Here is a 27,110-nt window from a genome sequence, read left to right on the forward strand (position 1 = left end):
GTTTTTTTCTGTTAGCACTCTGAATATATCATGCCACTCCTTCTGGCCTGCAAAGTTTCTGCTGAAAAAATCAGCTGATAGCCTTATCATATTTCCCTTGTATATAACTGTCTTCTTTTGTTTGCTGCTTTATAAATTATCTTTAGCTCTACTTTTTCCATTTTAATTACTATGTGTCTTGGTATGGATCTCCTTGGGTTGATTTTGTTGGGGAATCTTTGTGCTTCCTGGATCTGGATTTGTTTCCTTCCCTAGATTCAAGAAGTTTTCCACTATCATTTCTTCAAATAAATTTTCTGTCCTCTTTTTGCTCTCTTCTCCTTATGGGATCCCTATAATGTGAATACTGTTACACTTGACAATATTGCTAAGTTCCCTTAATCTATTCTCTTTTTTTATTATTCTTTTTTCTTTCTCGTTTGGCTTCATTGCTTTCCATTATTCTGTTCTCCAGGTCACTGCATCTGCTCTTCTGCTCCCTCTCATCTACTATTCATTCCCTCTAGTGTATTTTTAATTTTAGTTATTGAGTTCTTCATCTCTGATAGGTTCTTTTCTGTATTACATCTCTTTTTGAGGATCTCACTGAGATTTACCACTCTTTTCTCAAGTTCAGTGAACATCTCTATGACAATTACTTTGAATTCCCTAACAGGCATATAACCTACCTCAGTTTCATTTAGGTCTCTTGATGTGGTTCTGTCCTTTTCTTTCATTTGGGACATATTCCTCTATTTCCCCATTTTGTTTAACTCTGTGTCTGTTTCTCTGTGTTAGGAAAGTCAGCTTTGTCCTCTACTCTTTTTTTTTTTTTTTAAAGATTTTATTTATTTATTCGACAGAGAGACAGCCAGCGAGAGAGGGAACACAAGCAGGGGGAGTGGGAGAGGAAGAAGCAGGCTCATAGCGGAAGAGCCTGATGTGGGGCTCGATCCCATAACACCAGGATCACGCCCTGAGCTGAAGGCAGGTGCTTACCCGCTGTGCCACCCAGGCGCCCCTTTGTCCTCTACTCTTGAAAGTAGTGGCTTTATAAGGGGTGTCTGAGTGGCGCAGTCAGATAGGTGTCTGACTCTCATTTTTGTCTCAAGTCATGATCTTGGGGATGTAAGATTGAGCCCTGCGCTGGGCTCCACCTCCGTGCAGAGTTTGCTTAAGGCTCTCTCTCCCCCTGCCCATCCCCCAAAATAAACAAATAAATCTTAAAAAAAAAAAAAAAAAGCAGTGGCCTCATGAAGAAGAGTCTCTGTGGTGGCCTACAGTACAATGTCCCCTATTCACCAGAACCTGGTGCTTCAGGGTATCTCTTATGTGTGTTGTGTGCACCCTACTGTTGTGACTGAGCCATGTTTGCCTTCAGTCCTGTCATCTGCAATGGCTCTCTGTCTGCTGTGGGCAAAGTGTGGTCTTTGTGTTATTTGTGGGCCAGTCTCGTGCTGCCTTGGGCTTGAGTTGGGTCAGACTAGGCATTTGCCAGAACCATGGTCACACAGTACTGCAGGCCACTTTCCCTGTGTCATCCCCTGAGCATTTTGTGGGTGGGCAGTCAGAACCAACCCATTGTGGGGCTGCAGTTGGATCAGGGTGTGTGGTTTCTTGCCCTCTCTCCAGGGTAAGAGTCACTTTGAGAGGTGCTGATCCCTGTTGGGGATGCTTGCACATTGCCATGCTTGCAGTACCACTTTGGAGGGACCCCAGTTAAGGATGTGTTAGAGGGGACGGGTCTGTAAGTGAATGCAAAGAGGGACATGCAGTGTTACCAAGGTTTGTGCTAGTCTGCTGTGGTAGGGTAATGTAGAGGATTTGGGAAAACTCCTGCAGTGGGTGTGTTGGAGGGGGCAGGTTTGAAGAGCATGGGGATGGAATTAGTTAAGCTAGGTGAAGAGTGTGAAGCACTGGTTCCCATAGGCGTCTGTTTCTAGGCTCGGTAGGCAGGGAAGGAAATGGCACCCACCAGCTCTTTTGTTCTTAGAAAAGTCTCCTACTGTTCCCTGCACCTGCAGCACACTTCTGAGTCCAGGAAATAAATTCCGTTCTGCTTCTAATTCAAGATTAGAAACCATCCCCCAACTCAAATAAATTTTCAAACTGCTGCTTCTATGCTATATCTCAGCAGGGTTGTTATGCTGTCTCTTGAAGGACAGGGACTCAGTTTCCTATTGCCCTCTAGCTCAGAGCTGAGCCTGATGACTTTTAAAGTCCTGGGCGTTAAGCCCCATTGGTTTTAAGAACTCAAGAAGCTAAACCCCTCTGGTTTTCAAAGCCGAATGTTATGGGGATTCATCTTCCCAGAGTAAGTCCCTCATACAACCATGTGGGGTCTGCTCCTCTCCCTCTGTCTGAATCCTCAGTGTTCCTCACTCCCACAGACAGCCCCAAGGGTCCATTTAGCTTCTGACCATGTCTCTTCCCACCCTCTTCCATGTAGCCTCTTCTCTATATTTAGCTGTGGAGAATCTTCTGCCGGTCTTCACGTCATTTTCTGTGTTATTTACACTGATATGGGTGTTATAAGTAAATCTGTGAAATGAGGTGAGCCTAGGATCCTCCTACTCTGCCATCTTCCCCAGAATCTCCTTAGTCCTTTGTTTTAATGGAGCACATATACCAGCAGTATCTTCAAAAGCTTTGGGAGATTAATTTTGAGACTTTAAATACCTACAATTATGTTTCTTCACAATTAAATGATAGCTTAAAATAGGATTCAAGATTAGAAACCACCCCCCCACCCAAATTCTGAAAACATTGCTCCATCTTCTTTTAATCACAACTTTGAGATATAATTAACATACCATATAATTCATCTATTAAAAGTGTACAATTTAGAGAATACAAATATCTAATTATAAAGAGTTTTAAGAACCACAATTGCTACATATTAGCTAAAATGTTAACTCAGGGGGCACCTGGATGGCTCAGTTGTTAAGTGTCTGCCTCTGTCTTAGGTCATGGTCCCAGGGTCCTGGGATCGAGCCCTGCATCAGGTGCCCTGCTCAGTGGAAAGCCTGCTTCTCCCTCTCCCTCTGCCCCTACCCCCCATCCGTGCTCTCAGCTGCAACTTTTACAACAAAGGTACATTATTCATTTTAAGAAATATTTCATAAATAAAATCTACCGTCAACAATGTGCCAAGCACCACACAGACACGCAAACAAGACAGTTCCTGGCCTAAAATATTGTCACAAAAACAAACAGGTAAACAACTACAACATGATGTACTAAAAAAATGTTATAACAGAGTTATGAGTGCAAGGAGACCACAGAGGGTATAGGCGCAGTATTCAGGGAATACTATGTAATCGAGGTAGTGATCTCTCAAAGGAGTAGAGGGAAGAGGTGATTAAAAAAGAACGTACTGCTCACATCACAGAATGATCACCTGACAGTAAATATTCAGAGCCCAAACAGTAAGACACAAGAGATGGTCAAGTTCTACAGTACAATTTTTGGTCTATACTATATTTAAAAGAAAGCATAAACACTATACAAGTCTATGGAATAAAACATTCCAAGGTCCAAACAGATGAACTTACATGAAATTTTAGAATAAACCAAACTCTACACAATCTGGATGGGTAAGAAAAAAAAGAGGAGGAGTAAAAACAGACAATTACCTCCTTTTGTAGTATCATTCTGAGCCTGGATGCCATGATGCAATGAATTATGAATGGCAGAAAGAAGATCTGCTGCTTGAACCATCAATTTTTGAGCTTCTGCAACAGCACTGGTCTAGCAAATAAATCACCAAAAACATTCTTACATATTCTTTCACTGAAAGATATACATTAAATAGGAAAATCCTATAAACAATAATGAAATTAAATGTTGTAATGACATCGGTTCTCACAAACTATTCACTTAATACAGGATGCTCAGATCCTGTTAGGATAAAAATTATTATTATTTTTTTTACCCATTTCTATTCTTGTAGGAACCATTAAAAAATAATGGGAAACATTTCTGGCTTGTTCTGTTCGTCTTACATTTTAAAAAAATAAAGGAAAAAAACTGAACTGTGGTCAACTGGAAATTTTCAGCATTTCTACTATGCCATTCATTAAGGTGAATTAAAAAAAAAAGGAAAAAAGAGACTTAGAAGTTAGATCAATGATAAAGGTTGGATCTCTACTCACCACTTCCTAATTATCCACAAATTAGTCTGTAATTGACTTGAGTTAATGCAAATACACACGAAGAAAAAATATTCACCATCTAGGGCTTTTTTGGTTTTACACAAATCCAACAGTTAATTATTGAACTGAATGAAAGAAGAGGTCTACCTAAAATTCCCATTTTTGCTTTCTCCTTTTCAATTCACAAAACAGGACTACACACAAGCAATTTCAACTTCTATTATTACACCACTAGTAAGTAATATAAAATGTTATTTTTATATATCAACAACAAACACAGGTACGTTATGGAACAGAATGTAAATTCATGTGACTTTTTGAGAAAATTATCTAATATCTCTAACATCATATATATATGTATATATATAATATACATAAAATATACCAAATGCTGAATGCTGTATATGTGTGATGGAGGCGTTTCAATGGAGAAGTCTCAGAACTACTTCAATAACACACTATGTCCTGCCCCCCCAAAAAGCCCACTGAAATAGATTAAATGCTCTTACCTCTTTCTTAGTAAAGGCTATAAGCACTGTCAGTAACACTCGAGTGAATTTCACTCTGCTGAATACTGCTAAACACTGCTGGTGCTAAAAAATAAGAAAGGACTAAAAGTTAAAAGATGCAAAGTCTGTCAAAGGAATTTCATTTTAAAATATAGTATTTTAAGTCCTAAATTTCAATGCAAATAACTCACTATATTCAAAACACCTTCACTTACAGTCCTGTAAATGCCTGAAAATGAGCTGCAGAAAATAAAGCCTGTTCTACTGAAATAGAAATATAAAGTAAAGCTTCTGTATCAATGGGATGGATTTTTCCTTAAGTAAAAAGTTAGACTATTATCTCAAAAACTGATTTAATTACATTTTAAACAGAACTGATGAAAAGATGCTTTAAGCAGTCAGAAAATTAAGGATCTCGACAAAGGTTTAGTGCCTTTCATACTGTCCAAGTTCTTGAGTTTTGCCAAGTTTTGATGCATTATCTGTAAAAAATCATTTTTCTTCCTACCTCACAGGAATATTGAAGAGCTTTGAAATCATGTATTTGAAAGAGCTGTATTATTATTCTATCAAAACAAATACAAGGGAAATAAAATCCCTTGCAATGTCCAATTTGTAAAGAAATACCTTAAAAAGGGCTTCCATAAATTATAACGCAGTTCATAAAACTACTACATTAAGAGGTAGACTTCTCTGATATTATCTACCAGAAAATAAGTTCAATTACTTCTAGTTCAACTTCTGGATCTCTTTCTTCTCCTTGTCGACTTCGAGTACTCTAAAAGTTTAAAAAACGTGAATTAAAATAAACACAAACTTGTAGAAATATTAGCTTATAAATATACAAGGTAAAGAGCTAAATTAATTTTTTGAGTAAACATAAAAATTTATTTTTAAGAAAAATATTTGGAAGAAAAAAGCTGTATCTTTCATTTTTCTCCTATTAATACTATATACAGAAAGTCTATTTTGATATAAATTATTAAGACCATACAGAAGAATAAGGTATTAAAAACAGCAAAAGCAAAACAATGAAGTAAGTACATGGCACACAGTACTTCTTTCTTTTTGAAAGGACGTATTAATTGAAAGTCTTGATGCTCTCAAAACTAACCCTGTTAGAAAAAAATAGTAACCTTTACACAAATCACATCATAAAGTCACATTGTAAATACTGATTGTTCTACACTAAAATGCAAAACCTCTTCCATGAGTATCATATGACTGACTATTCTGACAACTGTAGGGCAGTTACTATAGGAAGATCTGGCAGAATATCTGGGTTCTAGCCCTGCGCTGCCCTTCCTAGTGGCATGCCCTTCAGCAGACTCAGTTTACTTAACTCTTTTAAGCTGCATTTTCCTCACCCAAAACTAGGGCACCATGTGCATTTTTTTATTGCCTAATTCACCGCTTAATTATAAATATCAACTAAGGCAATAATATAAAATTGCTTTGACAACCATGTTGTGTTAGACAAGTATAAAAGAACAGCAGAAATACAACCTTTTTTCTTTTTTTAAATCTCTATAAGAACCAAATCATTAGGGTCACCTGGCTGAAGGATATCATTCATAAGAAGTCTTTCACCAGATTTGGGATACCACCATTTACTGAGGTCGTCTACTGTGTTGCAGACTTCGTAATAGCTGTTGAAGAAGATCTCCTTACCTTTGAGGAACTTAAAATTCTAGATTATGCTATTCTTAAAAGAGCATACGATTACTTCTAAAACACCGGCAAAAAATTGAAAAATCTTCAAAGTTAAATTTTCCGTACTTGAAAGGGACATTAATTCACCAGAAACAACTGCTTTAGCTGTCTTCAAATTAATTGCAAAAAAGGCACAGCATATATAAAGGAAGCTAGTGGCCCTCCTTATGCTAGCTGTTTGTAATTAGCTAAAGGTAACTTGACATTTAGAAGAATATGAAAATCCTATACCAAAGCAAAGAGAAAAGAAGTATACCTTTACTCTTCTTTGCATGTCATCCTCCACATCTTTTAGCATGCCTAGAAAGAGAGACAATGAGTTTAAACAGGAAACAAATTCAAACACAAAACTTGTGTATCATCTTATAAACTGTTTTACCTGTAACTCGAAGGTCTGTCACACTGTTAGCCATTTTAAATCCATAAGTCATTGATTGAAAATCTTCCTGTACAGGAAAGGAATAATTAGGCCCTTGAGTACTAGCAAAACCTTTTATTATATTCCTCTTACGAAATCCTACTTTGCTAATATGAACACAGTAACGAAATGTCATTCTGCTTGTCTAAATACTGCTATCATACATAGACACTTTCCCTACAGTGTATCCTTAAAACACCATATTCTAATGCTGTTTAATCGTTTGCCCTTAGGCAATTTAAATACACTGGCATTTAGTATTTTCATTTGCAAAATAAGGTTAATGCTAATAGTGTCAGAAAGTAACAATTCCCACTTACAAAGTATTCTCACGTTCACAAGTGAACAGTAAATACATAGTAACTACCACCTGACGATAAGTTTGCAAAATCTACATAAGACTTTTACTTCAAAAATTATCAAATGCTTGTTTACACACTGTTAGGCCACAAAAGTTAAGCCTTCTCAAACAGAATTACTCAAAGTGATAGCAAAAGCATATTTCCACTTCAGTCGCACTGTAAAGAAAAAAATTATTTATACATATATGGATTTCCACCTGCGAAATCATTTAAAATACTACTGAGACATTAACAAAGTAAGTAGTTTGCTAGACTCACCTTGAAAACTGAATTTAATATCATTTGGCTGGTTCAATTAAGTCAAAAACTCTATTAAAAGAATGTTTCCATTGTATTATAATTCTTACAAAAATGTATACAGAAGCCTAATATATTGGAATAATAAGCATTTACAGCAGTATCTAGAGCTATGGCAACATTTCTGTGGATTCTTAACAAAAACATAAGTGAGTACACAATCCATATCATGTACTATATGTTATGAACAAAGAAAAAAAAAAAAACAACGTCCTTGGGTTCAAAGAACTATTGTTAGTGGTATTATAAGACTCAAAGGATTGGGTCTTTTAAAAATCTCAGGTTGTGTTACAGAACTATAAGCTTATCCTCTAGGTAAAGTTTATACTCTATCCCTACTTGGCCACCAAATAGGATTCTCACATTTTACACATCTTTCAAAAAGGAACTCTCCCAGTGTTTACCATGTTGCTAAATGGCACCCCCATCCACCCACAGTTACTCTGGCTGAAAACCTGTACCTCAATTCCTCTAGATTTTTTCTTTTCTTTTCTTTTAAGACAGAGGAAGAAAAAGAATCTCAAGCAGACTCCATGCCCAGTGTGGAGCCTGACGCAGGGCTTGATTTCAAGATCCTGAGATCATGACCTCACACAAAAGCAAGTCGGACACTTAACTGACTGAGCTATCCAGGTGTCCCTCCTCTCATTTTCCCATGCCCTGTATCAAACCATCAACAGACCCGACGTTCAAAGTCTCATCTAAGCGTAACTCCCATCATTCACAGCTATCTCTAGTGAAGTCACCACCCCCTCTCACTTCCACACCTGCCTCACACAGGTCGCCCCCCCTTCCATGCTTGTGCCTGCTACAATTTATTCACTGCCAGAAGCCAAAGGGATTGTTTTAAAATAAGTCATTTCACATCACCTCCTACTCAAAACCTTTCAATTGTTTCCCTGCTCACAGGAAAATCCAACCCACATGAACTGATGCCCACCACCAATTCCCATGCACCTCTGGCCTCCCTCTCCAACCTCATTCCCTTCCACCTACCATTCTTCTCCACATTCACTGCACTGCAGTCACACAGGCCTTCTTGTCATCTTTCGGACACATCAAACACATTCTCCTCTCAGGATCTCTGTACTTGCTGATCCCTCCCCACAAAGTTTCTTCCAAAGATTTTCAGAGCCCCAGCCCTCCTTATATTCTAGCCTCTGTTCCAGTCTCAATTCCTCATACAGAGACTTGCCTGGTGCATTCTCTCTAAAACAGCACCCTCCACCATTCTATATGCCCTGTCCCTGCTTTACTCTTCTTCACAGAACACCTGACATTTGACACATTGACTATCTCTCCCAATGAATGCAAAATCAATGACATCAAGGCTCTGTTGTATTCACTGCTTTATCTCCAGGACTTAGAATTGTACTTGGCACAAAGTACTGTTAAAAAAATATTTGTCGGGGCACCTGGATGGTTCGGTAGGTTGGGTGACCGACTCTTGATCTCCAGGTCCTGAGTTCAAGCCCCATGCTAGGCTCCACACTAGGTGTGGAGCCTACTTTAAAAAATAAAAAATAAAATGCTTTAAAAAAAACTAAAATAAAAAATATCTGTCAAGTGAATGATGACCTACTGTGGGGCAGGGCCATGCCTGGTCATCTTCCTAAGTAGATCAGGTTGACTACAAGACACCTGGGGGAGTGGTAGAGACTATGGCATGCTGGAGAACAAACACTTCATGTAAAGGTAGCCAGCCACTACTTACCCTACTGAGTAATCAATGCAAGGCTAGTGTTTTTCAGAACAACAACAACAAAAAAATCTAATTTAATGTAAAATCCTCCAATTTTTAAATGTTACTATTTTTTTAAAAATTAAGTAAGCCAACACTGTGAAGACAAAACACTCCAGTAAGCCCTATCTATGCACTGCTTTCCACGAGGAGGCTAAGGAAAAGCATTTATGTGATACAGTATCACAAGTCTGAGTAATAAATAGTTGCCTCAGTAACAAGAACTTAATCTAAGTCACTGGAGGCCTGAAGCAGAGGAGTTATATAAATAGATGCTACCATTAAAAGATCACTCTTAAAACCTTGTAGATTTAACAAAACAAAAGTCAAAGCCAAACCAGGGAGACCAGATACTGGACACCACCCAATAAATGCAAGCAGGAGTTGATGGTGATTTGGATTAAGATTGTAACTGGAAGTGATGAGAAGTTGTTGAAAGCAGGATATATTGAAAAGGTAAAGCCAACATGATGTGCCAATGAAGTGAATGTGGGATACAAGATGAGTTGTGCCATCAAGGATCATTTTTAGGTGTTTGGTCTGAGGAACTGGTATATGATGGTACAATTTATTGACGTGGGGCAGACTTCCAGAGGAGTAGGTTTAAAGACGGAAATGGAGCACAATTTTAGTTATGTTAGGTTTATAATTTCTTTAGTTATCCAAGTGAAGATTTCAGGAAAGCACTTGTATGAGTCTGAAAGTCAGGGGAGGAATTAAGACTAGAGATATAAATTTGGGCTTCATCAGTACAGAGCTGGTATTAAAAGGTGCAGAACTAGAGAACATAAACGGAAGCAGAAGGTACAGAAGAGCCCACGAGTAGTCCCAGCATCTAGAGAAGCAAGCACAAGAAATGGGCTAACCAGTGAGGAAGAAAGAAAACCAAGGGACGGAACCAGGAAGATGAGGAGAAGAAACTCTTTCAAAGAGAGGTCAACTCTGTCAAATGATACTGGTGGTTGGAGAGGGAGAGGTGAGAACAATGGATTTAACAAGATGGATATTATTAAGGACCTTTTTAATACCAGCTTCTGTGCAATTGTAGAAAAAGAATGTCCAATAGGAGCATCAGAAGAGATAAGAAAAATAAATATTAACCGCTCATTCAAGGAGTTTTTTGCACAGGATAGCAGAGAAATGACACTAGATATAAGGAGCCATGGGATCAAGGGAACTGGGTTATTTTAAATTAAATGATATTTAAGCATGTTTATATGCCAAAAGAATACTGTAGGAGGGAAGGAGACACTAATAATGCAATACAAAGCAGGGTTAATGACTGCAGCAGGCAAGAGGGGACAGAATCTAGAACACAAGAGGAGGCTGAGATTAGATTGTCAGGGTGCTTGCATTTTCACAAGACAGAAGGCAGATGATGTGGGTACCAACACAGGTTAGCACACACGATCGTGAGAAGATGGGGTACTGTGACCCACATCTGATTCCATCTAATATCTCATTAAGGTACAAGGTAAGCTGATAAGAGAGGAGGGTTGGCAATGGAGGTTTTGAGAAGTAAAAGATGTGGAGAAGTCACTGAGAGGCTGTTCAAGAAAGCTTACCATAGAAGGATAGGGCTGTCTCTAGTGCTGAGTGCCCATCTGAGATTTGCAGTCCTAAAATTAAAGTGAGAAAAGACACACAGATGTGGGTTTTCTGTAGCACCCTTCTGCTGTTTGGGTGCATGCAGCAAGTAGGCAGATGGCTGGGGTTTTGTCATATAAGTGACACATTATGATAAGATGAGAGGGGCAAGGGAGCTAAGGGTGTTTGAGAAAGAATGATTTCACCACTGGACCATGGAAATGAGGACATGACAGAAGTAACGGAGAAAACTAAAGGAGCAGCATCTGGGAATTGGAGTTCTCTGTGGAACTGAAGATAGCAGGAGTTGCGGAATCAGAGTAAGGAAGCCAGAAAAGTGGCAGCTATCAAAGGGTAATATTTTTGAAATCAAGAATTTGGAGGTATAGACTAGTAAGGAAAATTTTCTCACTTATTCATTTCTGAACGATTTTCAGACCACACAATGATGGCTGGTATAGGCTAGAAACCCAGGGGTACAATGGCAAAATACAATCACAGCCACTACAGAGCCTATTATCCACTGAGAGGATGAAGACGTCCTGAGAGGTAGAGCCCCATGTTCTTTATTGTATTTTACAATGTCTTTAAATACTGCCAAGATATAACTGCAGAAAGGTATCAAGGGGGGTATTCAGGATTCTATAAAACATAGCATTTAAAACATGCAGCCCCACAAGGAAATTTGGAATAGTAAAACATTTACAATCATAACTGTAGTAGAACACCCAATACCAGTACTAAATGTGATTCCAACCAAACCAGTGATCTTGATTGTACTAATAATGTAATATTCAAATAAAGTGAAATTTTTTTCAACCCCTTCTAAAATAACAATTACAGTATATTGGTACAACTTATTACTGCTCTAAAATTTCATTTCACAGATAAAGTACTTTGCATAAAGATTTCAGGTGCTCCTGAAATGACTTGATTCATTCAACCAAACCTGAGTACCTTCTACAGACTGGATACTGAGTAACGCAGCAAAGCTACAAGTAAAGGTAAAACATGCCCACATATGATTCAGATTAAGACTTCAAACAATTTAAATGTCCACTGGTAAGTGGCTTGTAATTTAGTGTATGTACAATGGAATACAAATGATAACATCAGCTAACATTATTAAGTATTTACTATATGCCAGGCACTGTTCTAAACATTTTACTTGTATTAACTTCATTAACCCTCAAAATAATGCTCTGAGGTGGAACGATTACAAACTACATTTTATAAATGAGGACACTGAGGCTTAGAAACTTAAATCCCCAAACACCACAAAGCATATAAGTGACAGAGAAAGAACACAAACTTAGGCGATATCGGTCATCAGAGGCTGTACTTTTTAAACTTTTATTTTGGAAAAAAATTTCAGAATACAAAAATAGTACAGAGAAGTTCCATATTCCTCCCCCATATTCTTCAAATAACATTTTACCACATTTGCATTATCATTCTCTATACTTTTTCTTACACATTTGAGACTAAGTTATAGACTGTGATGCCCCCTTACCTCTAAACACTTCAGAGTAATTTCCCAAAACCATAAATCATTCTCTTACATAACCATGGTACAGTGATCAAATTTGGAAATTCATGTCTCTTTAATGTGGAGCATTTCCTTGGTCCTTATCTTTCATGCCCTAACATTTTGGAACAGTAGAGGCCGAAGTTATTTTTAACAGTTATATCCCTCAATATGGGTTTGCCTTATGTTTCCCCAAGATTAAATCCCATTTATATCATGTTTAATAGGAATGCCACAGAAGTGATGTTCTGTTCTTCTCCTGGAGCACTGTATCTGGAAGCACATGATGTTGAATCGTCCCATTACTGGTGAGACTAAGTCTGACCATTTAGCTAAGGTGGTATCTGCCATGTTTCTTCACTGTAAATGAAACATTTTCCCTTTGTAATTAATATTTTGTGGGAAGATACTTGGAGGCTAGGTACTGTGCTTGTTATACTTTTGTTTACTAGTTTTAGCATCCTTTAATAATTCTTGCCAGAAATAATTATTCAAATCCTGTACTCTTAACATGACCCTATGCAGCCAATAAAAAACAATGAGGTGGCTCTCTACCTACAACATATTGGTACACACAGAAATCTATTTTCTATTGTCTGTGGTTTTTAAAAAAGTTGCAAATAGTTTACATAATTCCATCATGTTAAGTAAAATACACATGTATACATATTACAGAAAATATTTAGAGAAATACACACCAAATGGGTAACAGTGTTTACTCTTCGCCAGGCAAACCAGCACTTTTATTTATTTTCATATTAAAAATATGTTTGGTTGCAAATAAGAGGAAAATCCAACTACAGTGACTTATGCCAAATAACAGGAATATCAGAAAGAATCTTTCTGCTTCACCATCCTAAGCTCTGAGGCTTAGATTTACATATTTACAAAATGAAGCAGGACCTACCTCCAAACATCACATCCATGTTCAAAAAAAGTAACAGGAGAAGGGGTGTACTATACCATTATTATTCAAACTGGCATACTACTGAGAGTAAAAGGGGATGCTATTAATAACTACACTAGGATAAAAGGTGCCAAGTAGGACTGTTCCATGCAAGCCAGTATGTAGGCACCAGCTGTAACAGAAGAATATGCTAAGAAGGGAGAGAAGAAAACTGAAGTCTGTATGGGCAAGTCAGGAGACTGGGATCCAAGTCTAAAGATAAGTAGGACTTTTCCCTAAAAAGGAGAAAAGGCATAAAAGCCAGGCGGAGCATCCTTAGTCTCCCTCCCACCCTCATCCCGCACAGCAAAGTGATATATGCCTGTCATTACAGGTGCAGAATACCCAGCAGCACCTGCCGCAATGCCTGGCACTAATTAAACAAATTAATTAATTAAATAAACAGACAGTATCAGTCACAGATACTTTTTCTTAAAGAGCCAGATAATATATATTCAATGCTTTGCAAGCCAAGTGGTAAAATGGAGATATGTAGGTACTTCTATGACTACTTAAATGTAACTATTTAAAACACAAAAAACAGGGGCACCTGGGTAACTCAGTCCATTAAGTGTCTACCTTCAGCTCAGGTCATGATCCCAGGGTCCTGGGATCAAGCCCCATGTCAGGCTTCCTGCTCAGTGGGGAGTCTGCTTCTCCCTCTCTCTCTGCCCCCCCTCCAAGCTTGTGCTTGTGCTGTCTCTCTGAAATGAATAATCTTAAAAAGAAAATTATTAAACTTTTTTTTAAAAAACACAAAAACCATTCTTAGATCCAGGGCCATAAAAAACATAGACAGTGGGTTGGGTAGGCCTGCAGGCTGCAGACTGCCAACCTCTAGTTCACAGGACTTCGTGACGGTTTAGATGTGAGGTATGAGAGAAAGAGAAGAGTCCAGGATGACTCCAAGGTTTTCGTTCTTCACAACTAGAAGAACAGAGCTCCATTTGCTGAGACTGAGAAGTATACAGAAGAAGAAGTTAGGAGGCAAGGGGAAAATCAGCAGCTCCATTTTGGAAATGTGAAGTCTGAAATAGACATCCAAGTGGAAAATGTTGAATAGGCAGCAGCATATGGGAATCTGAGACTTAGGGAAGTCTATAAAATCTAAGCTGAGGACACAAACTTAGGCTTCACTAGCAGAGACAGAGTGTAAGTCTATGAAACTGCATGAGATCATCAGGGCAATGAGTACAGACAGAGAAGAAGTGTAAAGACTGAGCCACACCAATGTTCAGAACTGTGCTGACCAATATGGCCACCACACAGCCAATTTAGTGAGCACCTGAAATGTGGATAGTTCAAACTGAGATGTGCTGTAACATACATACTACACTTAGAATACGTGCTACAAAAAACCCCCATAATTTTTATTTAGATTCAAGTTAGTTAACATATAGTGTATTATTAGTTTCAGGGTAGAGTTTAGTGATTCATCAGTTGTATATAACACCCAGTGCTCATTACATCAAGCGCCCTCCTTAATGCCCATCACCCAATTACCCCAACCCCCACCCACTTCCCCTCCAGCAACCCTGAGTTTGTTCCCTATAGTTAAGAATCTCTTGGGGTGCCTGGCTGGCTCAGTGTGTCAAGTGTCTGTCTTGATTTCTGCTCAGGCCATGATCTCAGGATCTTGATATCAAGCCCCACATCGGGTTCTGTGCTCAGCGTGGCATGTGCTTCTTTGTCCTCCCTCTCTTCCCCTTCCCCTGTTCGCACGCACACGCTTTCTAAATAAATAAATCTTAAAAAAATAGTCTCTTACAGTTTGCCTGTTTTTACCTTATTTTTCCTTCCCTTCCCCTATGTTCATCTGGTTTTGTTTCTTAAATTCAGCATGAATGAAATCATATGGTATGTGTCTTTCTCCGACTTATTTCTCTTAGCATAATACACTCTAGTTCCATCCACATCGTTGCAAATGCCAAGATTTCATTTTTTGATGGCTGAGTAATATTCCATTGTACATACATATACACCACATCTTTTTTATCCACTCCTCCGTCAATAGACATCTGGGCTCTTTCCATATTTTGGCAATTCTCATTAATATTTTATAAGTGATTATATATTGAAAGATTATTTTAGATATACTGGTATACATAAAGTGTTACAAAAATTTCACCCACAGGCTACTAGAACATTTTAAATGATGTATATAGCTTGCATTCTGTATCTACTGGATAGTGTTGGCTTAGAGAATGAGATGATAAATAAGAACCAGTGAAGCAGGAAACCAGGGAAAAAGAGCATCTTAAAAGCCAAGAAAATAATTTGTTTCAAGTATGGACTCCATGTCAAAAATCTAATGACTGATCAAGTTTAAGACCAAATATTAACCAATGGGTTTAGCAACACTGACGTCTTAGATGACCATGACGATGAAGTTTTGGTGGAACGCCATTCAAAGCCTGACTGGACTGGATTCAAGAGAGAATGGACACCTCTTAAGGATTCTGGCTGAAAAGAACTGCATAATATGGGGCAGAAGCTAACGTTATGTTATGCCAAGAAATGGTATTTTTAAGACTGAGGAAGAAAAGCCATGCTAACATGCTGATGGGAATGACCCAGTACAGGAGGAAATTCATTATGCAAGGGATAGAGGGGAGAACTGCTAGAGCGTTTTTAAATATAAGACAGGATATGGAATCCAATGTACACGCAGAAGAGATCACCCTCAGATAAGAGAGAAGGTTCATCTAGACAGACAGAAGGGCCAAAGAACATAGAGCACCTGTGCAGGTAGGTGAGATTACTTCCATTTATTTAGTGCAGTAGGAAGGTCCATTTTGCTCAAGTGAGGATGATAAAAATGTCAGAAGTCTGAGAGGGAGACTGAATAACCTAGGGAAGGAGCACTCATGGCCCACTTGAAGTTAATGGTGATGAACTGAAAGTAGGACCAATCAGTGTGAATGTATTTCTCTCTAGTCACACTGAGATGTGCAAGTATAAAGGCACAGTAGATAGAGGGTTAGACTCAACCAGAATTGAGGTACAATAGGCAAGAGAGGAAGACTGCTGAAAGTGTAGGCAAGGGAGTAACTGTAATGAAGGAAGATGGATTTAAAGTCAGAAAAGAGAGTCAAAAGGGTAATGACAGTAAAAAAGTGATGTAATAAACTGGAGTCCAAGTAGGGGTGAACTGCAGGAGTCAGAACACAAGCAACATAGAAACAGGTGGTAGTCTGAGAATAGGACACTTCAAACTGAGATCAGTAAAGGGCTGTAATGACCAAGTCTAAAGTATAGTCATTAGAAAGAAAAATCCTAAAAGTTTCCAAAGAGAAAACATGGGTCACATATAAAGGATCAGGATGGCAACACTAAAATTAAGAGTCAGTGGAATTATGCCTAAAAAATTCTGAGGAAAATGATTTTCCAACCTAAAAATCTATTACGACCAAACTTTTAATCAAGTGTGAGGGTAGAGAAGACATTTTCAGACATGCAAGCTCTCAAAAAACAATTCCCTCCCTGTCTCTCCCCGTGGAACTGGAAATGCTGTACCATACAAAATAATAAACTAAGAACAATAAAGGCATGAAATCCAGATAACTAGAAATCTAACAAAAAAGAAAGGAAATGGAATTCCCAGGAAAATAGTGAAGAGAAACCTGGGATCACAGGTGTAAAGTGGACCTAGAAGGAAACTGATCCAGCCTGAAGCTAGAGAACAAAGGAGCTAAGAAGAATTTCAAAAAATGGATAAAGTGATAGACTATCTGATTATGTTTCATAATAATGGGAAGGGAAGAATCAAGGAGAAGTACACAGAAAACTAAGCAAACCAAAAGGTGAAGTTATCACCTTCAAGAAAAATAAAAATTTGTATGAGAAAGGAAATGTACACTTACACCACTCTGGCTCATCTGTCATTAGTATTTATTAGTATTTATACAATCACAGTAATGTCAACACTGAAATATAATGACTTAACCAAAACCAAATTACTACTGGGGTACAGGACAGGGTAATATGTGAATGACAGTTATATGCTAAAAATGTGCTGACACTTCCTAGCTAAAAATGGTTAAAACTGTATAAAATTGTATAAAATAACTGGATAAAATTATTTATACCTAGAAATAAAAATATAAGTCTATTATCCAGAAATATGAAAATAAACAGTGGGGAAAAAGCTAAACAGAATTTAATATTATAATGGAATGAGTAAAGAAAGAACTGAGAACTACAATTTTCCATTTTACATCCTATGGGCTACTTGATTTTGCATAATATGTACAGATATTATTACTTTTATTAAAACACACACTCCAGAAAAAATTTTCAAAGAGCAAAACTGAACAAGACCATATTACCTACTTTTAAAATGGTAACTAACTGGTAGTCAAGTGGAGAGTGCAGACACTCTTGCAAGAGCCTAAATCTAAAACTGACAAAAGCTCAAACTAAAGCAGGAACAATGGGAGAAGGAAAAGCAGTATCTGGATTCAAGACACTTGCAAGGTAAAAATAAAAGAATTCAATTAGATAACCCTGTAGATACCATTCTGCAAGATGCAGAATGCAAGAGGACCAGCGGTTTGATGGGGAAGCTGTGGTTCCCATTTTGCACATGTATACAAGATATTAAGAAACACACATGTCTTCAGTTCAGGAGTAAAAACAAAGCAGAGATGCATCTGAGGGCAAAATATGCCAGCACCCAGGAACTTCAGAAGCAGCCATTTCAAAGAAATGATTGATTTATTACAGTTCATTCTTACTTACTCATTACCAGGTCTCTTAAGGACTTTCAATAGCCAATCAATTCTTTTTCTAATTATAAAACCAAGACAAACTTATCTGGAAAAATCTGAAAAGTTCACAGAAATAAGAAAACATAATTTTTCCAGCCCAGGAGCTTTATTCATATTTCTTTCCAGTCTTCTTCTCTTTAAAATTTATTTATTTGAGAGAGAGACAGTGAGCAAGTGCGTGCGTACACACTGGAGTGCACAAGGTGGGGTGGGGGAGAGGAAGAGGCTCCCCAGTGAGCAATGTGCCCTTCTCTGGGCTGGATCCCAGGACCCTAACTAAGATCATAACCTGAACCAAAGGCAGACACTTAACCGACTAAGCCATCCAGGCACTCCCACTTCCCCATGACTTTAAACACTGTTTTCACTATCACTCTGTATAATAAATTATGTGTAATAAATTATCCATAATTTACTTCAAGCAAACCCTAATGGTGGCATTTTGGTTGAAGCCAACTTTCACTATTAAAAACTGATTAAAGTGTCTTTGCGTAAAGTATCACATTTCTAATCATTTAAGGCTGAGTTCTAAAGATGAATTAATTAGTTTCAGCTGTGCTAATGCATACTCCCACTAATAAAAACCAAATGACACCTTACTGCATCCTTACCAGTACTGAATATTCTCAATTAAAAATACATTTGGTAGTGAAAAGTGAACTAATTACTTTAACTATAACTCTTGGATGACACTAAAACTAAATTTTTAAATGTTATGGCCATTTATTACCCTCCTCCATGAGTAAGCTGTTTACTTTACTGCCCAGTTACTCATTTGGGCTTCAGTGTTATGCTTTACTTGGAGATCTTAACACAGAAATACAGATTATTTTTGTCACAGAGATTTTTCCAAAAATTTTTCTATCAGCTTTTTCTTATTGGTCTTTTCCTTTATAATTTCTCCCATTTGTAAATCCTTCATCCAGAGAATATGCAGAATTTCAATTATAATTACTTACATTACAAAAATTTATTTTCATTTACTTTTAAAACAAACTCATCTAGGCACATAATAAAAATTCCAACAACACAAACAAGTATATCCCAACCCTCAAGATTCCAGTTATCTTATGTATGAAGATTTAACTACTTCCCATTTTAAAAAAAGAAAAAAAAAATGGTAGTAATCTTTACATACCTGACTTATTTTACTTTATTTTGGAGGTCTAATCTTACTTGGACACATAAACCTACCTCCTTCTTTGTAAAGGGTGCATAATACCCCACTGTATGAAGGTAGCATCATTTAACAAGTCTCCTATTGATGGACATTAAGGTAGTTTCTAGACTTTCATTACTATAAACAAAACTACAGTTAATGTCCTTGTACCTAAATCTTTGTACACAGCACAGATCTATTTGTAGAATAAATCCCTAAAGGTGAACCTGCTGAGGTAAGTCGTCTACACTTTAACTTAAGGTATTACCAACTGCTCTTTCAAACAGTTGTATGAGTTTATGAAACCATAAAGATGTCTGAGTCTTGCTTACCGCGGAAACCTGAGTCCTGACTAATAAATGTGGGGGGCATGTTAAAGTGAGATAATCATCATTTTGCAGCCATCACAGTGAAGATTAGTCCAAGCAAGCATCAGTGGATGCTAAATCTAGGGGAAAGATTTTAATGAGCAGGATATTTGTATGATCTTAGAGAGTTTCCCTATGGAAGGCTTATTACATGCCGGGGGAGAAAACAGTAGCCATACAGTAATCAGAAAACACCTTGGAACAAAGTAACATCACCACTGAGGGGGCAGATGCATACTGTATGCCTCAGCTGTGACACCAGAAGGAGGACACAGTATCACTTACATTGTATTCCTGACTGCATAATCTAAATGTAATCACAAGGAAAAACACACAAACCCCAAGTGAGGAACATTCTATTAAAAAAGACAAACCAGGAGAAGCCTGTGTTCTCCAAAAACATCAATGACATGGAAACAAAGAAAGGCCGAGGAACTGCTGCAGATTAAAGGATACTAAAGAAGGAACTAAATGTAGGACATGATCCTAGACTGTATCCCGAACTGTAGGGGAAAAAACGCTAAGAAGGACATTACTGGGTCACCTGATGAACAGAATATGGAGAGTGCAGATTCACTGAGGTTGATAATTGTACTGTACTTGTGTATGAAAGTACCTTTTTTCTTAGGAGATGCACACTGAGAGGTGTTTGTGGGGAGAAGATCATAACGTATGCAACTTATTCTCTGCCGGTTCAAAGAAAAAACATACATACATGAGAAAGAAATTGAGAAAGTAAATGGGACAATGGATAAACAGCAGCTGAATCAAGGTTGGGGATATATGCTGTTCTTTGTGCTGTCACTGTAACTTGTTAATTTGAAATTAAAGATTAAAAAGAGGGAAGCAATGACTATTCATCACACACACACACACGTCTCATCGACAGGTACATTATACAAAATTTCTAATCTTTTCCAATAATGGGTAAAAATGGCATCTCAGTTTTAATCTGCATGTCTCTTAAGTTATGCATCCTTTCTCATGTTTAAAGGGCGTTTCATTTTCTATAAACTATCTTCTTTTTAACAACTTTTTTACTTAAAATATTTATCTGCAATTTATTTTAATGTTTTCATTGACTGAGTGTTTGTATCCCTCCCAAATTCACATATTAAGTCCTAACACTCAATGGCATAGTATTTGGAGGTGGGGCTTTTGGGAGATGATTAGGTCATAAGGGCAGAGCCCTCATGAATGGGATCGGTGCCCTTATAAAAGGGACCCAGAGAGCTCCCTTGCACCTTCTGCCATGTGAAGACACAGTGCAAAGATGGCCATCTATAAACCGAAAGGGAGGCCCTCACCAGACACTGAAGCTGCTGGTGCCTTGATTTTGAACTTCTTATTCTCCAGAACTATGAGAAATAAACTTTTGTTGTTTACAAGCCACTCCACCTATGGTATTCTGCTGGAATAACCCAACAGATTAAGGCGGATAAGTTAATTTTCAAGGGTGCTAACCAACTACTATAGCACTGTTTGCTAAATAAATCCTTTCTCTGCCCTGGGATTAGGATTTTTTTTTTTTTTAAGATTTTATTTATTTATTTAACAGAGATAGAGACAGCCAGCGAGAGAGGGAACACAAGCAGGGGGAGTGGGAGAGGAAGAAGCAGGCTCATAGCGGAAGAGCCTGATGTGGGGCTCGATCCCATAACGCTGGGATCACGCCCTGAGCCGAAGGCAGACGCTTAACCACTGTGCCACCCAGGCACCCCTGGGATTAGGATTTTTGATGTCCTTTTGGGTGTAATTTGAGAATATAAGTATTTAATAATACGTATATCTCTTCTCACTTATTAACTCGAACTAATCTTTTTTAAAATTTTCACGCAAATGGATAAGATTCTCCATGATGCCCATAGCAATTAAAATAAGTAGCTAAATAACCAACAAGTGTGTAAAAAGTAGACAGTATTTCATACACAACTCACAAGCTATATATTCAAATGTGAAGTCATATTAGCTATACTATCCTCACATTATTAATAGAAATTTAGAAAAGCTAATATATACTATAGACTGAACCACTGTAGGAGGTTAAGATATTTATTTTGGATCAGTAACAGCGTTAAAATGAAATATGTTTCAACAAAAGGAAGAATTAAAAATTCTTGTCAATAATTTAAAATGCTATCACATTTCCTCTTAAAATTATCAGCACCTCAGACCTTATTTTTTTTCTCATAAGGAGAAAAATATCTTTCCATGTATAAAACTCACAACACTTCCTCAGGGCAAGGTACTTTGTACAAACTGGAAGAATATATTTATACCCTAAAATATTCTTCATACTTTTGTTTTCCTTAGCTCCCTCTTAACCAAAGACTGAAAGTACAGCACTTCTGTGTTATAATTTATAAGAGACTTGAGGGAAAAAGCTGTGTCTTCTATTATCTTTGTGAATCCCCACAATATCCTACAAAATACTCTGCACATAATGGACACTCAATGAATGGTACTGACGGAAATAACATATACTGAACTGAAGTTCTTTCTTCGAACTGGATTACTTCAGCCAATATATTTGAAAATAGCACGGCATCACTTTAAAAAAACTGTTTTTAACTACATTTGATGATAAAAATATGTATCATATAATCATTTAAATATATCACAATAAATAGGGTGGTCAATAAGCTTCAGGAATTCTCATATTATAAAATCTTACCTCTTCAAAAACAGCAGCTTTATTTACTTTTTCCCTTGCAATGTCACAGATTTTCAGGATTCCCAGAGCAAAAGCTTTCATGGCAGGATCTTCTATAAAGTCTGGATTGTGAATGTAAAGGCATGTAAATACTGTCTGTGCCAAGGAATGACCTTCTAACCATGTTATCTATAAAGAAATAAAAGTATGTGTATGTTTAAAATGACACACAGAGTCTGCAAAGTCTAAACTGTCCCAACAGTCAAGGGCTAAACTGCCACAGACTCAAATAAATGTATTATTAATCATGGCATTTCAAAGATGATTAAAGGGAAAGTCAGAAGAGACAAAAGAATTACAATTCACTTTCACTGACTAAAGTTTTTCAAGAATCACATACCATAAATACGATTAGCTATCTAACAGAAGCATTCTTATGTAGAATTCAGTTTGCAATACATTTGGCGACTAATGAAATTAGAATGCTGCCTTACATACCACCCAAAAGCAATCAATTCCATAATGGAGTCAATAAAAATCCATGAAGTAGGGAATTCACAATTTTAGAACTAACTAGTCCTTAGCAACTCATTTAACTTTTCTTTTTCATCTTTGCTACTATTAACCTAGTTGAGCACATCACATCCCACCTAGATTACTGAAAGAAACTGCACAAGTTTTCCTGCCTTCCATCTCTAATTTGACAATCCCCAACCAGAGGAACTTTCTGGGAAGCGACAGTTTTTAGATTAACCAAGCGTTATTTTAACTCTTACCAAGCAGCAAAAACAAGTATCCATTATCCCTATCAGTTCAGGCAAGGTGAGGTCTTTAATTTTAATGGTACCATCCTAAAAAGGTGGAGAAATAGGACATATGAGAAGTTTTTATAAATTTATGGTTTCTATGTCTGGTAACATTTTGCCTTCGAAAAATTAAAGATTTTAAAAATAAAAATTCTAGAACGATATCATCTGATAAAAACTGAGACACTAACTCTGTATTCTTAAAATATATCTTAAATAGATCTTCAATAAGAAAAATCAAAACCTCTTAATTTGAAACAGACTAAAGGCCATTATAAAGAAACAAAAAGTCAAACCAACCAGTACTTAAAAAACAGTTCAAATTAGTTTTAAGCATTAATAAATATTAGTCATTTTAATGGATCAAAACTACTTACAAAGAGAAAAGTAAACATTTTTAAAAAATTATTTGAGAAAGAGAAAGTGTGCATTCACAAAGAGTGCACGGGGTGGGGGAGAGGGAAGAGAAGCAGAGAGAGAGGGAGAGAGAAAACCTCAAGCAGACTCCCCACTGAGCATGAAGACCAATGTGGGGCTCAGTCTCATTACCCTGAGATCATAACCTGAGCCAAAATCAAGAATCAGATGCTTAACTGACTGAGCCAGCCAGGCGCTCCAAGAAAAGTAAACATTTTTAAAACCCTTCCCTTCAGTTACCTATAACTACTCGTCAATTTTGTTTAGCAAATCTTTCCTCATAAAATATGCAAAATTAAACTCTGTGGCAACTATGAATGAATTTGTAAGTCAATCCTCACAGAGTTAACTTCAAATTCACAACCGTAAGCACCTTGCTTAATATATTAATACATAAAATGTAATGCCTTAACCAACTACCCTGGTATTTGAATATATACTGAAATGCTTTCAAAAATTAATGAATGGGGTGTCTGGGTGGCTTAGCTGGTTAAGTGTCTGCCTTTGGCTCACGTCATGATCCTGGGGTCCTGGGATCGAGCCCCTCATCTGGCTCCCTGCTTAGTGAGGAGTCTGCTTTTCCCTCTCCCTGCTCGTGCTCTCTCTTACTCTCTAAAATAAATACAATCTTTAAAAGAAAAATTAATAAACACAAATTTAGAACAAGCTTGTAATGAAGACTTTGAACAACTTACAGATTTTACAGATTTCAAAAAAGATAACTAAAGGTTATAACTAATTTTTGTTTATATGCCTGAGATGCTCTTAAAAAAAATATACTTTAATAGGCCAAGTTTGATTTTCCTTGTTTTAACATATAAAATAACAAATGATAAAAAACAAAAAGCAAAATGGTAATTACCTTGATAGCTTGTTCAAAATTAAGAACTTTTCGATTAACTTGGTTTCCAATCATGCCAGCATCCATCTTGGGATCCATCATTTCAATGGCAGACATGGCCTCAAAAAGACCAAAGCTGCAAATAAAAAAAACTGACCAAATTGTTTCTGAACCAAATTAAATTTACCCAGATTCCCACAATGATACAAAAATTATTATAGTGCTTTAAATAACTACAGTATTCTATGTATTTAGTTTTCTCAATTTGCTATCACTTCTATTTCAATTAAATAATCTTCCTTTAACATAAAAATTATTCCATGTATTTGTCACTCAAATTATTTTACATGCACTGAGGGGGGAGAAAAGAAAAAAGATGTTGTCTGTGTTTCCTTCAAAAAGGTTGCACATGAGAAATTTTGGAAAAAAGATCAACTGGTCTATAATGGATTTCACTTTGCTTTCTTTAAATAATTTTCTCTACTTAAAATTTAGAAAGTTGTGGTTGGAATAATCAGCAAACATTTTCTTTATATCTTGAATAATAGTAATAATCTGGGACATTACTGTCTGTAGCGCTCAAAGTTCTGGCAATAACATAATGAAAAATAATCCAGGAATCCTCTTATTTGTGTCTGGTATTTATGGCTTACTAGCCATAAAAGCAGATAGTTGTGATGCACTGTGGACTGATTTAGTCAGTATATCGTTAACTGAGATATGCCTCAAAAAAATGGGACAGGAACAAAAAAAGCTTAAAAGAAAGTCTGACAGGTGATGAAGCTACTGACTTCATATTTTGCTTAGTTTAAGCTATTAGATTATCAGAAAAATAAAGACATATACCTTGTTACACTAAATCATTTGTCTTAGAAAAGCAGCAGCAAGACATCAAAACCAGCTTAAAGCTCCTTAAAGGAGACATACTCTTCCCTGCAATTCCTCAAATCTCTTAATGCTTCAAGATAATCTGACAAGATGAACATGATATTATTGAAGACAACTCTAGTCTATGCTAATCAAAACCCAAATGGTATTTTTCAAAGAGGCTGTCAAGCCAAAATGGAAAATATGCAAAAGTGGAATTTTTTCAACAAAACCAAGAGATTCGTCAAATATCGAAGATACTGCAAGATATAATAATTGAAAGCATTCTAGAATACACAGATCAATAGAAAACAGCCTAAATCTCATTTCTGTAGGAATTATATATGATAAAGGTAGAATTTCAAAGTAGTGAAAAATAGTGGATTAATCAATAAATACTGTTGAGACAAGTGGCTAACCATCTGGAAAAAAGTGAAATCTTTGATTTACACAATTTCAGCAAGTAAAAACTTGAGGCAGATTTAAGTTCTAAACCTAAAAAAAGCAAACAAACAAAAGACTCTTAAATAATTTACAAAACTAGTTAATATATGCAACTGTGTAAATATTTGAAAATTTATATGTGCCGGTAATAAACCATAACTGGAACTCTGTAATTATCTAGGATGGATATTTTTTTATTTTATTTTATTTATTTATTTGACAGAGAGACAGCCAGCGAGAGGGAGAACACAAGCAGGGGGAGTGGGAGAGGAAGAAGCAGGCTCATAGCTGAAGAGCCTGATGTGGGGCTCGATCCCAGATCGCCGGGATCACGCCCTGAGCCAAAGGCAGACACTTAACGACTGCGCTACCCAGGCGCCCCTAGGATGGATATTTTTAATACAATTTTCAAAAAGTTATTATCTAGAATACAACCAATAAAAATAAATAAGGCAAGCAGTCAAAAAAAAAAGAGACAAACAACATGAATGGGCAATTCGCAAAAGAAAAAAATGTATATTAATAATAAAAAAGTGAAAAGCTGCTCAAATTCAAATGTAATCAGGTAATACAAAACAAAACAATGAGGAATTTCTTTGGCCATTCAGAAAGTTTTTAAAATATATTTAGTTTACTCTCATATACTGTTGGTGAGAATGTAAATTGATACAGACCTCTGCTTAGGAAAGTCTGGCTGAACCCATTAAAATCCAGTCATCTGATTCCTAGCTTCCATCCTAAAAATTATTTCTACATGTATCCAAAGAGGCTCGTAGAAAGTAAATGTCTTCAATTTTCCCATGTTACCAAAAATATTGAAATCTAAATGTCCATCAATAGGGATACCACAGAATAATTATGGTACAGCCATTTTGTAAAATACAAACCAACAGTTAAAATGAACACGGCAGAGCTTATATACTAACATAGAAAGATCTCCAAGATATACTGAATGGGGAAGGAATTTTCGAAATAATACATATTGCAGATATGCATTTACAATTAACTATTTTTACAGATTTTACTCATGTATGTAAATATATTTCTTTATAGGTCTAGAAAGACATGCAACAATCTGATAACAGTAATTATCTCTGGGCAAAATATGCATGTGGAAAGTGGGGGCAGTGTCATGGGAAGTTTTTGTTTCATCTCTGATGTCTGAATTAGTTTAAAACAAAGTATCCATTTATTACTTATAAGAGAACAACTAAAAACAAGTTTGTAATGATAAAATTAAAACCCTAGACCAGTGAGGTTTCTGCCTATTTAGTAAAGCTCTACAGAAACTATAGTAGCATTAAGTTAGCTATTTCATTCATTCAACAAATACCAGCAGCACCTAATATGTGCTAAGCATGGTTCTAGGTACTTAGGATACATGAGTGAGCGGAACAAATGTGCCTGCCTTATGGAAGCTTACATCCAGTGGAAGGAAACAGACAATAAACAATAAAGATAAAAAGTTACATAGCATGTTAGAAACCTGTATGCTAGGGAGAAAACACAAGACAGCTAAGGGAGATATGAATCACAAGAATATAACTTTAAT

At 36.8% G+C, this 27,110-nt stretch overlaps 1 protein-coding gene across 6 annotated transcripts in view; it reads right to left on the reverse strand.

Annotated features, from left to right (window-relative positions):
• Positions 1-27,110, reverse strand: part of NAA35 (N-alpha-acetyltransferase 35, NatC auxiliary subunit) — a 95,212-nt gene that overhangs the window by 55,639 nt on the left and 12,463 nt on the right. For 5 of the 6 annotated variants that reach the window (XM_040620180.1, XM_040620183.1, XM_040620182.1 and 2 more), the window contains 8 exons: positions 24,269-24,383; positions 22,960-23,034; positions 22,205-22,372; positions 6,735-6,801; positions 6,612-6,655; positions 5,370-5,420; positions 4,643-4,726; positions 3,615-3,729 (listed from right to left, as the gene is read on the reverse strand). In XM_040620180.1, coding sequence (XP_040476114.1) covers positions 3,615-3,729; positions 4,643-4,726; positions 5,370-5,420; positions 6,612-6,655; positions 6,735-6,801; positions 22,205-22,372; positions 22,960-23,034; positions 24,269-24,383 — 719 coding nt within the window. The remainder of the gene's footprint in view (positions 1-3,614; positions 3,730-4,642; positions 4,727-5,369; positions 5,421-6,611; positions 6,656-6,734; positions 6,802-22,204; positions 22,373-22,959; positions 23,035-24,268; positions 24,384-27,110) is intronic. The other variant, XM_040620184.1, reaches the window with a different exon arrangement.

This window comes from Ursus maritimus, unplaced genomic scaffold (assembly GCF_017311325.1).
Source record: "Ursus maritimus isolate PB19 unplaced genomic scaffold, ASM1731132v1 scaffold_34, whole genome shotgun sequence".
NCBI lineage: Eukaryota > Metazoa > Chordata > Mammalia > Carnivora > Ursidae > Ursus > Ursus maritimus.